At 43.5% G+C, this 12,046-nt stretch overlaps 1 protein-coding gene across 2 annotated transcripts in view; it reads right to left on the bottom strand.

Annotated features, from left to right (window-relative positions):
- Positions 1–371: 371 nt before the first annotated feature.
- LOC116785052 (calpain-14-like) overlaps positions 372–12,046 on the bottom strand; it is a 32,363-nt gene continuing 20,688 nt past the window's right edge. For both annotated transcript variants that reach the window (XM_032684216.1, XM_032684217.1), the window contains 10 exons: positions 11,151–11,356; positions 10,580–10,616; positions 9,658–9,720; positions 7,968–8,025; positions 6,150–6,214; positions 5,610–5,678; positions 5,413–5,491; positions 4,124–4,240; positions 3,351–3,406; positions 372–3,068 (listed from right to left, as the gene is read on the bottom strand). In XM_032684216.1, coding sequence (XP_032540107.1) covers positions 3,042–3,068; positions 3,351–3,406; positions 4,124–4,240; positions 5,413–5,491; positions 5,610–5,678; positions 6,150–6,214; positions 7,968–8,025; positions 9,658–9,720; positions 10,580–10,616; positions 11,151–11,356 — 777 coding nt within the window. In that variant the 3' untranslated portion in view covers positions 372–3,041. The remainder of the gene's footprint in view (positions 3,069–3,350; positions 3,407–4,123; positions 4,241–5,412; positions 5,492–5,609; positions 5,679–6,149; positions 6,215–7,967; positions 8,026–9,657; positions 9,721–10,579; positions 10,617–11,150; positions 11,357–12,046) is intronic.

The raw sequence follows: 12,046 nt of genomic DNA on the forward strand, positions 1-12,046 counted from the left end.
ATTAGTTCCTTTCAATTTCATCTCAGCCTTATTGTTACAGTATACCTCATCATCCAGCTCCTCTTACCAATTCAGGTATTATTTGCTATTCTTGCACCTGCCTTCTCCAAAAAGGACTTTTATTAACAATGCTAGTCTCAAGCCACAGCCTTACTTTTCTTTCATTTCTGCTAGAGCAATACCACCCTCTGCAAAGCTCAGCATCTCCACAAATGCTGCGGTTACAAACGAATGCATCCTTCAGCAGCATTTTAGACCATTTTTCCACAATGCACAATTGTAAATGAGGAGTAATATATCTTCAGAATTGCCCAGAAAACATTATTCTGTTAGCAATATAAAAGCCTCACAGTGTCCGAGTAGGTGCCCTTGCCAAAAACATTTTATTGTGAGCCAGATAATTCAGTTTGAATTGTACACGGTTTGGTATAATCATTCCAGTAAAGCATTCTTTACAATTCTGTAACAGCAAGTCACATGGCTCAATAAAGTTTATTGCTGCAAATGCTTAGTGATTCATGGCATGGATGAATTCTGTTTCTTTCCTGGATCAAGTAATCAATAGCAAAATAATCTCCCTGCAATTACATTGCTCTGCATTAGAGGTGTGAAGTAAATAAGTACAAAATCTGATAGAAAAAACAATGTGTACATTAAAATGAACTGCAGTTTGAAACTGGGTGTCCTGCACCACAGTTTTGTGCACAGCCCGTGGCAGAGCTACGTCCAGCCTTAAATGATTCTTGGTCAGCTGATTACACACATTGTGCAACAAACCCAGTCGGGACCGACAGATTCCCATCCCATCATGTCCAACAGAGCCCTGCTGAGAACACTCTGCACTCACACAGACCTCCCTGGCCATCCCTGTGGGTGCCAGGGACCATCAGAGCGCGCTGGAAAAGCGGGACCTACGCTCTCCTAATCAACCTTTTCGGCTCTTCCAGTGCTGCTCCTGCACACAGTAAATCAGTGTTTATAACATCCCCTGCTGAGCTGAGTGCAAATTAAATCAGGGTTATTTAGTTTGTACCATCATGTTCTGCTGCAAGTCACAAAAGGAAGCAGAGGCATGGTATTTGGGAAAGGGCACGTGCTTTGTGAGGGGAGCTGCTGACAGAGCCTCTTTGGGAGCCCAGCAGGACAGCAGCCCTGCGACACTGCTGCTTCTTCAGCAGCCCAGCAGGACAGCAGCCCTGTGACACTGCTGCTTCCTCAGGAGCCCAGCAGGATGGCAGCCCTGTGACACTGCTGCTCGAGGGGCCCTGGATGTCCCTGCTCCCTCTAACCTGCTCTGCTTCACAGATCTGAACCCTGTGGCTCCAGTGACACCACAGCAGGTCACTCACAATAGATGATAGATACATCATCTGTAATAAACAAGTACCAGCACAGCTACCTATTTATCTGGTATGAACCGTTTTCTCATAAAAACAGTATGAAAATGATACTGTTTAGAAACAGACTGTTCTGGGGAATAAAGTGCACACTGTTGTTTTTACTGTTTAATGCCTCCTGACTGGGAACACTTAAACGTGGTGGGGTTCCTCTCTAAATATGCTCATGCTATTGCACAGGCTTCAATGCAGTGGTAAGCACATACCTGAACTCGGTCTTTTGCTCATGTTTACTTTCTTATCCACAGTCCACCTCATTCTTGAATCTCACACGCACTCTAAAAGGATGTTTATGAGATTAAGTCACAGAAAAGTCACAAAAAGCCAGAGGGAAGGCTGCCTATACAAGCTTAATATAACTCCTTCCTACAAAGGCATTGGAGTATGGTCTTTCATTATATGTTCATTCCCATTGGAGCTCGGTTTCATTTGGTGCCCTGACTAGGCTGTGCACTGGAAAAGAGCCACAAATGTGCTGTCTGCAGGAATGGGAAAAAAAAAATTAAGAAAAAAAAATAATCAAAGAAGTAACCTGTAACAGGCACTTAGCTCGGAAATTTCCAGTCCAAATAAATGAGTGGTAAGAAGGTGCAAAAGGATCCTACAGATAGATGCATCAAGTAACTCTCATGGATTTTGATGTGAACAGTCCTACTTATAATATGTTCTCTAACGCTGTTCACAGCTACGCACCAAGTTTTCACTAATTAGCTACAACCTACATTTCCCTACATCATTTAAAAGTACACACACATACACACTCTCTCTCTCATCTTTTATAAAAAGCAACTGACAAATATCCAAACAGACAGCTCCTGTATCATGCTACTGAGAACATCCATTCCCTGCCAACCTCCAGTGACTTAAAAACAATAAGGGATCAGTTTACCTTTCACTGTACCGTACTTTTCAATCCACAGAGAAAAACCACTGCCTTTCTGAAATAAATATGCCATCATCACAGAACAAACAGCTTGAGGCCCAGCTCATCTCTTGGTCAAATCAACTTAGGTTCACTTCAATATATCTGTGTTGACTTATAAAAGCAAAAGAGATGGCTTGAACATTTGCAAATCACCTTTTCAAGTCAGGGCTAGGGAAGAGTGCTCATTCAGCGAGTCCCCATCCCTTCTTTCCCACAAGCACACAGAGTCCTGTCCTCTACCTTGGGCAGCAGCTACAGAACTGGGATTCCCTCTATTAGGCGACAAACTACTCAGGGTTGGGGGCTATTTCTCTCCCAGGCTCAAGAGCCCCATTCCCAAGTACAGCCTCTGGGCACTGCCACAGTGTGTACCTATAACAACAGCAGCAAAACATCAGCATGAAGTAGGTGACCCCAACAACTCAGCCACCGTGCTCCATGGTGTGACACTGTGCGCTCGTAGTGGTTGGCATCCAGCAGTCTCTTCTCAGAAGGGCTGTCTGAAGTGAAATAGGACTTAAAATAAATCCATTTAGTAGTAAAACTTCAGTTCACCAAGTCTGTGGTTATTAGGTCAAGTCTGCTTGAGGAGAAGGCTTTTCATATGAGGTAAATCAAAGGGCTGAACCCAAAGAGTCCAGTGTGCACAGAAAGTTGAAACAAGGCAGACTTCCTTATCCTGGTGCAGGTCTGGTTGTCCTGTCCTCTACAGCACTGCTTCAGGAATAAAGTGTCATCATCATCCACTGTAAAATAATGTGGAAAGTGAGTTGAAATAACCCATCCCTCTGAGAGCTCTGCCATATTCACACCTGGACTGGACTGTGGGGCACTGGAGATTTTTTGCTTCCAGAAGGAGCAGAAGCTATAACTACACAGAAGACTTAGAAACCTGAAGCTCCTTGTTGTTTCTAACCTACACTGTAAGTGGTCAGTTAAAGATACCTTTTCTAATGCTGCACAACAAAACATGCAGTGCCCTGTGCAACAAAGGAGACTGCATTTGAGAGTCAGGGAATGGACTTTACCTCAGATTCCCGGAGATATATCCCTTTGCCATCTTGTGTTAAGTTGCAAAATGCCTCTGCAAAAGAAGCAAATGAGGAGCATTAACTTTATAGCCAGGAGATCACCACCAGCCAAGACACTGTCTCAAGAAAAACCTCAAAGGCAGAGTATGTAGGCTATTCACAAGTGTATGTGAGCTTCTCTGTTCTGTCACTGGAATATCCCTGAAGGCTGGAACACTGGGACCAGCTGAATAAAGTCAGGCACATTACTGTCTGCCCACCCATCTGTGAAATCTCAAAATACAGGGGGTCCCAACATCACCCACTACAATTTTGGGATGGGCAAAATGTCTACAGCATGAGCTCACAGACTAAGTATCTGTGAGCTGTCTCATCATCCCAACTGCAGTCCATCAAAGATATATTTCAAGGCTCTCTTCTTCCTGAAGAGGGTATATTTCAAGGCTGTCTTCTTCATGGAAAATGAGTAGTCTTCATCTGTAATTTGCCTACCTCCTCCTACAGAAGGTTGGTGCAAACCTGCAGGGAGCTTAATCACTCTGATATGTACAGCCTGGATGTCTGTAAAAAGTGACTGGTGGAAAGGTAAAGAGAGAAAACCTGATTTTGTCTATATCTGTCCCTTGCTTTAAATTGATTGTTCTTGGTTTATTTAGAAATCCAGTCCTACTAATTTTGACCTTGTCACTGCCAGCTGGAGCAGCATCAGAGGGGTCAGGGCTTAGCTGGCAGCCCAGCTTGCCTGACCAGACACATAACACCAGCCTTACCTCCCATGATCTCCACTCGAAGCATGAAGCAAACAAAGCTCTCAAAGCTGATCTGTAAGTCAGGGTCACCATATCTGATTGCCATCAAATTACAGACTTCATTGCTGAGTGAAATGCCTTCAAAAAATGGAAAAGAAAAAAAAAAAAAAGGGGAAAACAGAATGAGATGGCAACTCCCAGCTGTACACAGCTATGGGTGCACACACAGCTGTGACTATGCACAACCGAGTGTCCTTCAGCCCTTCTCCAACAGCTTAGTTTTTCAAGCCTCCTCTAAAATAATATCAAACATTAGCCAGCCCAAACAACGCCACTATATAAAGATACCTCCCCCAGATTAAAAAGGGTTCAGATTTGATCCCCTATAATCACAGTCCTGCCAGAGTTGGAATAAAATACACATGGGCCTCATTTGCTCATGGGATATGAGGGTAATAGCAGTAGCTGGGTTTAAGAGCAATACTCCCCGAGAGGGTAGGAAAAGAGATGAGAAAGAAAATCCAGAGGAAGCTCATAGAGCTTCAGTCCCAATGTCAAGCAGCAGCAGCATTTGCAAGGAATAAAAGCATTTTCTATTCATGGCCTGGGATTTTAGTTTGCTTTAGCAGAGGTCTGCCTGGTTTCTCACTGTGCTTTCACTGACTCAGATGAACTGGGTGAACATGCAGCAAAAAGAGGAATGATATTTAAGCTGTAAACGCACAAAGGAAGTTACAAGACTGACAACAGCCCCCACACAATGCCCAGTAATAGTAACAGAGCTTGGTCCAGTACTTGGACCCATAGGTATCATCTTCTATTTCTAGGTCAAGCTTCAGACATTGCATTAGTGAAGTCTGGCACCAGTATTGCCTCTGTGCAAGTCCCACACTTCCAGGTTTGGTACCTGAGCTGTTGTCTTTAGCAGAGGGAGCAAATTAATATGACTTAGATCTGGCCTCTTGCATGCATTCACACAACCCCACATAGCCTTTTAAAATTCAATTAGCAATGAAGAGCAAGGGATTTAAAAAATGGGTCTAAAATAAGCAGACACTTCTGTTTCAGACAACTATCAGTACGAGACAACACTTGGGCAAAGACTGAGTAGCCCATTCCATGGCAAAATAATTTTCAGATGTGTTTATTCAGCTAAAGAAGAAGGAAGAGATGCCACGATCATACAGCCTATGATGTTTTCCACTTCTCCCAGGCCCTACCTACAACTATCAAGATGTTTCCCAGCCCTAAGTTTTTTCCACTTTTGTGAGGAAGAGGATGATACTTGTCAAAATGCGCCATGGGCTCACCTGTCTCCTGTACAGCTGCATGTAGTTCCACAAGGTCAAGCTTTCCTGATCTGCTTGTGTCTCCTTTCTGGAAAACTTCCTGGGGGGTGAAGGGAGTATTTTTAAACATAACAAGCCACCCAAAAAAACGACAGATGACACCAAAGGAATTGTGAGCGGGGAGATATTGCAAGGGGGCACAGAAATTATTGTTATACCAAATAGAAAAGCAGCCTTTTCCACAGGACTCTGAATTCCTGGATACTCAATGTGCCAGTGGCATTCAGCTTAGTGGGAGAATTAAAGTCAAAACATCTCAATTAAACTTTAGGTAGCACCCATTACATATTAAAACAAACAAACAAAACCACAAAAAACAAACAACAACAACAACAAAAAAACCCCCCACACACAAAAATACCAAACAAACCAAAAACTTATAGCCACTCTAACATTTCCACAATTATAACATGAGGATAATGATTCCTTAGCCCACATGCCTATCTATAGGCTTGATCCTCCTCCCACTAAAGTCAATGGAAATCTGGCTGCTGATTTCAGAAGCAGCAGGAATCAACCCTTTCCCAAACCAACTCCATTCTGTCACAGCTGAACTGTTATAATGGAGGGTGAGATGTTCAATAAGCAGGGCCATGTGCTGGTGGTAAAGAAATCACAGTAACACCCAGTCTGCCTTACGAAATAATGCTCCAATGGAGTATTATATGAGTCAGAAGTATCACTCATGACAAGGATACATCCAGGAGTGCCAAGATACCCTGGCAGGAATCCAGACTGAAATTCAGGTGAAAACTCCGGAAGTCTGGGGAGAGGGAAAAAAAAAATAATTGTTTTGAGGAGTCATTGAATATCTCTCAGAAAAATGGACTCCCACAAAATTCTCCCTCACTTGAGAGAGCTCAGGTTCCCAAGCCTTTGTGAAACTTTACACCCACTTGAGAAGAAGTATCATTTATGATGATAAAAATATGAGGCAACAGGATAGATTCTACTAGTCTCAGAAAATCCAATATGAGCTCCCTGCAGGCATGTAATACAGAATGAAATATGGTGCACTATCTCCAGCTATTAGAGAAAATGGAAGGAAAAGGACATCCAAAGCTCTAATCCCAAACAGAATTTACTGCATGACCTTGAGCAAAGTCACTTGACCTGAAGAGCTTTGGGGAACAGCATTGCAGATTAATTGAAACTCTTGTACTAAGCATCTCTATCTCCCTCTCTTTCACAGACACAGTGCCAGCTCTGTTAATATAATTAAAAGTACAGGCATTGCTGGAAACATGATGCTGCATCAAAGCTTAGCATTCCTGCTTCATATATAAGTTACATGAAGAGTAACAAAAATAGGCTCTAATCTCACTGCAAATCATGATTATAGATGATCTGTAGCCTCACACTGAGTAAGGGACAGAATCATAACTCACCAATCTCTTCTCTGCAGAAAGTCAAGATGCTTTAATAATTTTAATCCTGTAATAGCCCTGTTTCGTAAATATGAATCAAGTACTGTAAAGTTTTTAAAATCACTATCTTAAAATTGATCACTCATGAAAAATAAAGATTCCCTGTTCCACATAGTCCTCTCACAGATAAGACAATGCCTGGTGGGTCACTGCAAAAAGACTGAAGAGCTATCCTTGTCTACCTTTGTAGAAAAGAGAGCACTGTCAAATTCAGCTTAAGTGAAAAGGACATCACATCAGTCTTTTGATTGTATTCTTTGTTGCCTGTAATGGTTGGATGGAGTATTTTCTATGTTGAACATTGGTTGTTCCCAGTGAAGAAACTGCAAAGAAAATCTGGATTCAACATTATATCTGTAATTTCATTCTCATTGTTCAGAGAAAACAGCCATTGCAATACCTTGCTGTTGTCTAGGTGGTGTTATTTATAAATAGGAACCAAATTACAAGGTTGTGGAGTGCCCTGGGCTGCCCCTGGCAGAGTGGATGTCACAGTCCTCATAAGAGAGACAAGCTCGGGGCTCACCTGGGTCTCACAAGCATAGGTTACACAGGCCATCTGCACCTCATCCTGTCTCCCAAACACACACAGAGCAAGGAACAGCCCTGTGCATGCATAGCAGGGAAGAGTAAACAGGAATAGCAGGCATGAACCAGGCACATGAAGGCAAAGACAAGACCCTCTTCCACCACATAAATGCCTACAGACCAGGCTTTCCACACCTCTGAGTAGTGGTGCTGCCAAGACTGGCAGTGGCACAGGGTGGAAGGAGATTTCAGTTTCAGAATCAAGGCTGAGGTCAAGCTGGGTTTGGAGGTCAAACTAAGAGTCTGCATCCACACTTGTTCTCCCCCGTTTTTCCAGTTGTAGAAATTTAAACTAGATTAGCCTCACTTCTAAAATTTCTGCCATGTTGATTCATACCCCAGCAAATCCTTTTGCTCTGGAAATCTAAGATGGCATCAGAAGAGTCAGTTCAATCAGATTCAAGCCAGTTTCTCTTCTCAGAATGCAAGTAATAGATATAGGAGCTGAGGCTTTTCTCTGAGAGGGTTTATTTTACAGAAACATTGTTTTTCAGTACTTACTTCTCCAAGATATATTATTCAAGATCTTCTGGAGCTGAACAGCATTTATTTCAGGATTCTGTGATATGGAAGAGAATTTTAATTCTTGGTTTTTATTTTTTTTTTTTAAGTACTAAATCACTTTTCTCCTACTTTTGTTTTCCCAGCATGTCCCATCTTCATTCTCTGCTTTTCTGGCCCCACTCCAGCTGCTGTGAAAATCAATAGAAAAGGCTCCCTTTGAATATGACAAGATTCTCAGCCTGCAAGAGCTGCAGTCTGCTCTGGGCTAAGTTCTCAGGGCTCCACACCGATCAATGCAGCAGATTTACACCAAGTGAGGATCCAGACCGTTAACCTTTTGGCCTTGGTGCCATCTGTCCCATCAAGCACACTGTCAAGAGACTTGTTTCAAATATTTCCCTTTTATCACTTACAGACAAAAAAGATGCAAACTTTGGAATACTTCTCCCCAAACTTTTCAAAGCAAAGGTTCCCCTTCATCCTCGTCATATTAAAGTTTACAGGTTTTTTAGAAGCTGTGACAATCGTTTGTTTGGAGGGCTTTTTTAAATGTCACTCTTCAAAAATAAAAGGCTATTTTCAAATCATTGAGCCATACCAGGGTAATGCCTTCAGAAATGGCAGTACTGCCTGCCTCTGTGTGTCCTTGGACCTCCTGACAGCAAAGGACCAACATCTCACAGTATGTGGCAATTTCTAGCACATCTGAAAGCCACGCCATTCTCAAAACCAAAATCTTAAACCAGTGGCATAAAGTAAAAGCATTGCTTGTTTTCAGTAACAGTTTCCTTCAAATTATTCCTATTAAAAGTGCAAATCTGTTTTTGTAAAATTGTGTTTGCCAAATATAGGGTAAGATCCTAAATAAATGCAGTGACCTTTTCTGAAAGGTGAAACTCTTGCACCTCTCACCATAGTTAGTGGGATCCCTGATGGTCAATTCTATCTCAAATCAGGCTAGAGAGATCCTTAAAAAGAATCTTTCACAGTAAAGATCATATTTCACCAGGAAAATTAGGGAAAAAGGGAGGTGATGGGACATCTGATACCTACTTCACCTCTCGAAGCAAGTTAGTTGCCATCCAACTTGTGATGAAGTACGTGTGAGACAAGTGTCAGTGTTTCCGAGGGTGTTATCTAACTGGTAACTTTCCCCAGTGAATGTAAGAACACCCTAAAGGATAGGATGGATTCACACAGCCCATCACTTTTCCCCCCAATACAGGCAATAATAATTAATGTTTAGGGAGAGCACATGAGCCTGGTCAGCTTCTGCAGTCCATTCTGCTGTTTCCCTGGCACCCACATCTGTTGGAAAAGGGATCTGACAGTATACATCCCTGCCCAGTCCTTTAGTACCTGTTTATGGACTTTCTGCCCATCAGTTTTCTAATACCTTTTGAGCCTCTTGATATTGTCACATCCACAATGTCCTGTGGCATTAAGTTCTAGGCATTCCCACCCTCTTGTGTGGAGAAGTCTGCCTATCTCAACATTACCATATTGCTAAGCTTCACAGTCAAATTTGCTGCACTGTACACACAGCCCTATCTGCTCTCTGTGGCCCCTCTCTGTTCCCCAGACTTCCACATCCCGACCTCCCTTGAGCACCCACATGTTTTTACTTTCACAGAGCTACATAATAGCTCTGGAGGAGTTTATTCTGGCAGCTCATGCAAGCACCTACCTGTTCAAAATGCCTTGTGAAGAAATCCTCCCAAATCTTGCCTTCATACCTATCAACAATTTCCTTCAAGGTATTTAAAAAAAATATTAATCATTAACTTGCAGAAGAAAAATATTGTCATCCAAGTTATTAAAGATAATTTCCCAGAACTGCACTCCATCCCCTGCCCTCCCACTTTCTCCACATCACTGCAATCAATGCTACATCACTGACACAGCCCACTGCTAAGATAGCTCCCCATACCACAGAAATGCTATTTCTTGGAAAGAAATACTCAGATAGCACTCAATGGGGAGAAACGTTCCCCCCACCCTGCCCCAAGCTATGCAACAACAAAGGATGTGGCTCACTCTTTGTCAAGAAGAGAGAGAAGGGCCTCTGTTTCCCTGTATACAGCACAACAGAGGAGATGAAAGCAGGAAAGGCCTTTTTATGCCAGGGGAACAGATCATGCTATAAACTCCCTGGCACAAGGGGCAGACATGCATGCACTGCCACTGAGCTCAGCTATTTCAAAAATAGCCTATAGGCTGCTGCATGGGAATATTACTGCTCAGGTCCCATGATGTCTTCAAGACTTTCAAGGTATGAAAGGAACAGGGACAAGTGCAAGAATGGACCTTGAGCCTCCAAAAAGCCGTGAACAGGAAAGACTGCAGAGCCAGTAAGATGGTGTCACTAAAAGATGTTTGCAAAAAGGCAACCAACTAATGTGCTTGGCCTGTCCTCCACATTTGACTGCATCTGTCTGCATGGCCCAAAGGACTCCGGCTGTAAACCCAAGCCATGCTTTCAAAAGTGCTGAAACACAAGCCCTGACATTCTCACTCAGCCTGTCCCTACAGCAGAGCAACAGTAAAAACCCAACATTCAGAGCTGAAGACTGAACCACAGACCTCCCACTCCTCTTACATCCACTCACCTTAGAGAGGATGAAACTCGTGTTCCCGCCCATTTCCCTGGAGATGCAAAAAAGCAGACCTGTTATGAAGGTATCCCAGAGTTGTGTGTTTGTCTCACCACAGGTGGCATCCCCCATCCCCAGATGGGGCCCCAACCTGCTATTGCAGGTTGTTTTATTCTCTGGTGTTACAGCTGCTGTAAGGGAAGGCCTCATGTCCATACAACTTCCAAGGGCTGCCAGCATTTGAAGTATTCAAAGCACTATTACGCACAAGCAACTGTCCTAGCACTGCCAGAAGGGTGTCCTGGCACATTAATGGTGCATTAAAAGCTCTTGTTCTTCTCACACTCTCAAACATGTCCATGCTGCAAGAATTTTGTGGGCCTAGCTCAACACTACTCAAAAGGATAAGGCCAAAAGCAGTGCTTCAGCCACTGAGAATCCTCAGGTGGGAGAAACCCACACCAGCCTCTCTAAAAGAGACTATACTGCTTTTGGCAGAGAAAGGCTCTATGCTGCTCCCATTAGACTAGAAAGACTAGACTATTCCAGAGAATTAGGTGCTGGCAGAGGGGCAGCAGCATCTCACCGAAGAACATGTTTCCTGGAGAAGACCCTCAGGATGAATTCAGACTCTTGCTGAGGCTCCAGGGTGGATGGGACAATCACATAGACACCAGGCTCCAGATGGAAGTCATGAGTCACTTCCCGCTCATCAAGGAAAACTTGGTGCTTGTTCACAGGCTGATGTCGGGTGAAGAAAGCTGGGGGCAGTTTTCTTTTGCTTTCCTGGTACTGTTCAGGGAAGAAAGATAAGAGACGTGTTCTGCACCAGCTGAACAGATGCACAGAAGGCATGTGGAGGATTCATGGGCATGGCATAGACAGCCTGCCCTCACACCTCAGAGTGTTTTGCAGCACAGGCAGGTAACAGAGCCCAAAGGACTCAGTCTCCTCCCAGGACATGGTGGTTCTCACTTATGCGACACCCCTGCACAATACTACTATGACAAAGAACTGGGTTTCCTGCAATTTATCAACCATGTAAGAGTACTTGTACAGAACAGCAGTGAGGACTGGAGAGGAGAAGCTATTCCTGTCAAAGTGGATACTGCAAAAGGCTTTTCCATACTGAGAGAAGTAACTGCAGGCAGGAACTGCTCTAGACACTGCTCTCCACTAGCCAGAACACCCATCCTATCCCATAAGGACCACACACTTTGTCCCCAGCTTGTCCTTAGTGCTAGGGATCTGGTGACAGAGAATTTCGGAGTACCTGTGATCTGAGCCTACTGCAGGCACAACCTAAGCCCTAACCCTGACTTAATGAAAGAGTTCTTGATCTGCCTGGCACTTTTTGCTCTGCAGGCACTTTTCAGCAACAGAAGGATGGATAAAGTGTTGATCCAGGCAACACAGAGCTCATTTTTAATGCCACTGAGTGCCCAGTACACAAGCAAAATAAATAATCCTGCTAGCTAAAAC

This window comes from Chiroxiphia lanceolata, chromosome 3 (genome assembly GCF_009829145.1).
Source record: "Chiroxiphia lanceolata isolate bChiLan1 chromosome 3, bChiLan1.pri, whole genome shotgun sequence".
NCBI classification, from domain to species: domain Eukaryota; kingdom Metazoa; phylum Chordata; class Aves; order Passeriformes; family Pipridae; genus Chiroxiphia; species Chiroxiphia lanceolata.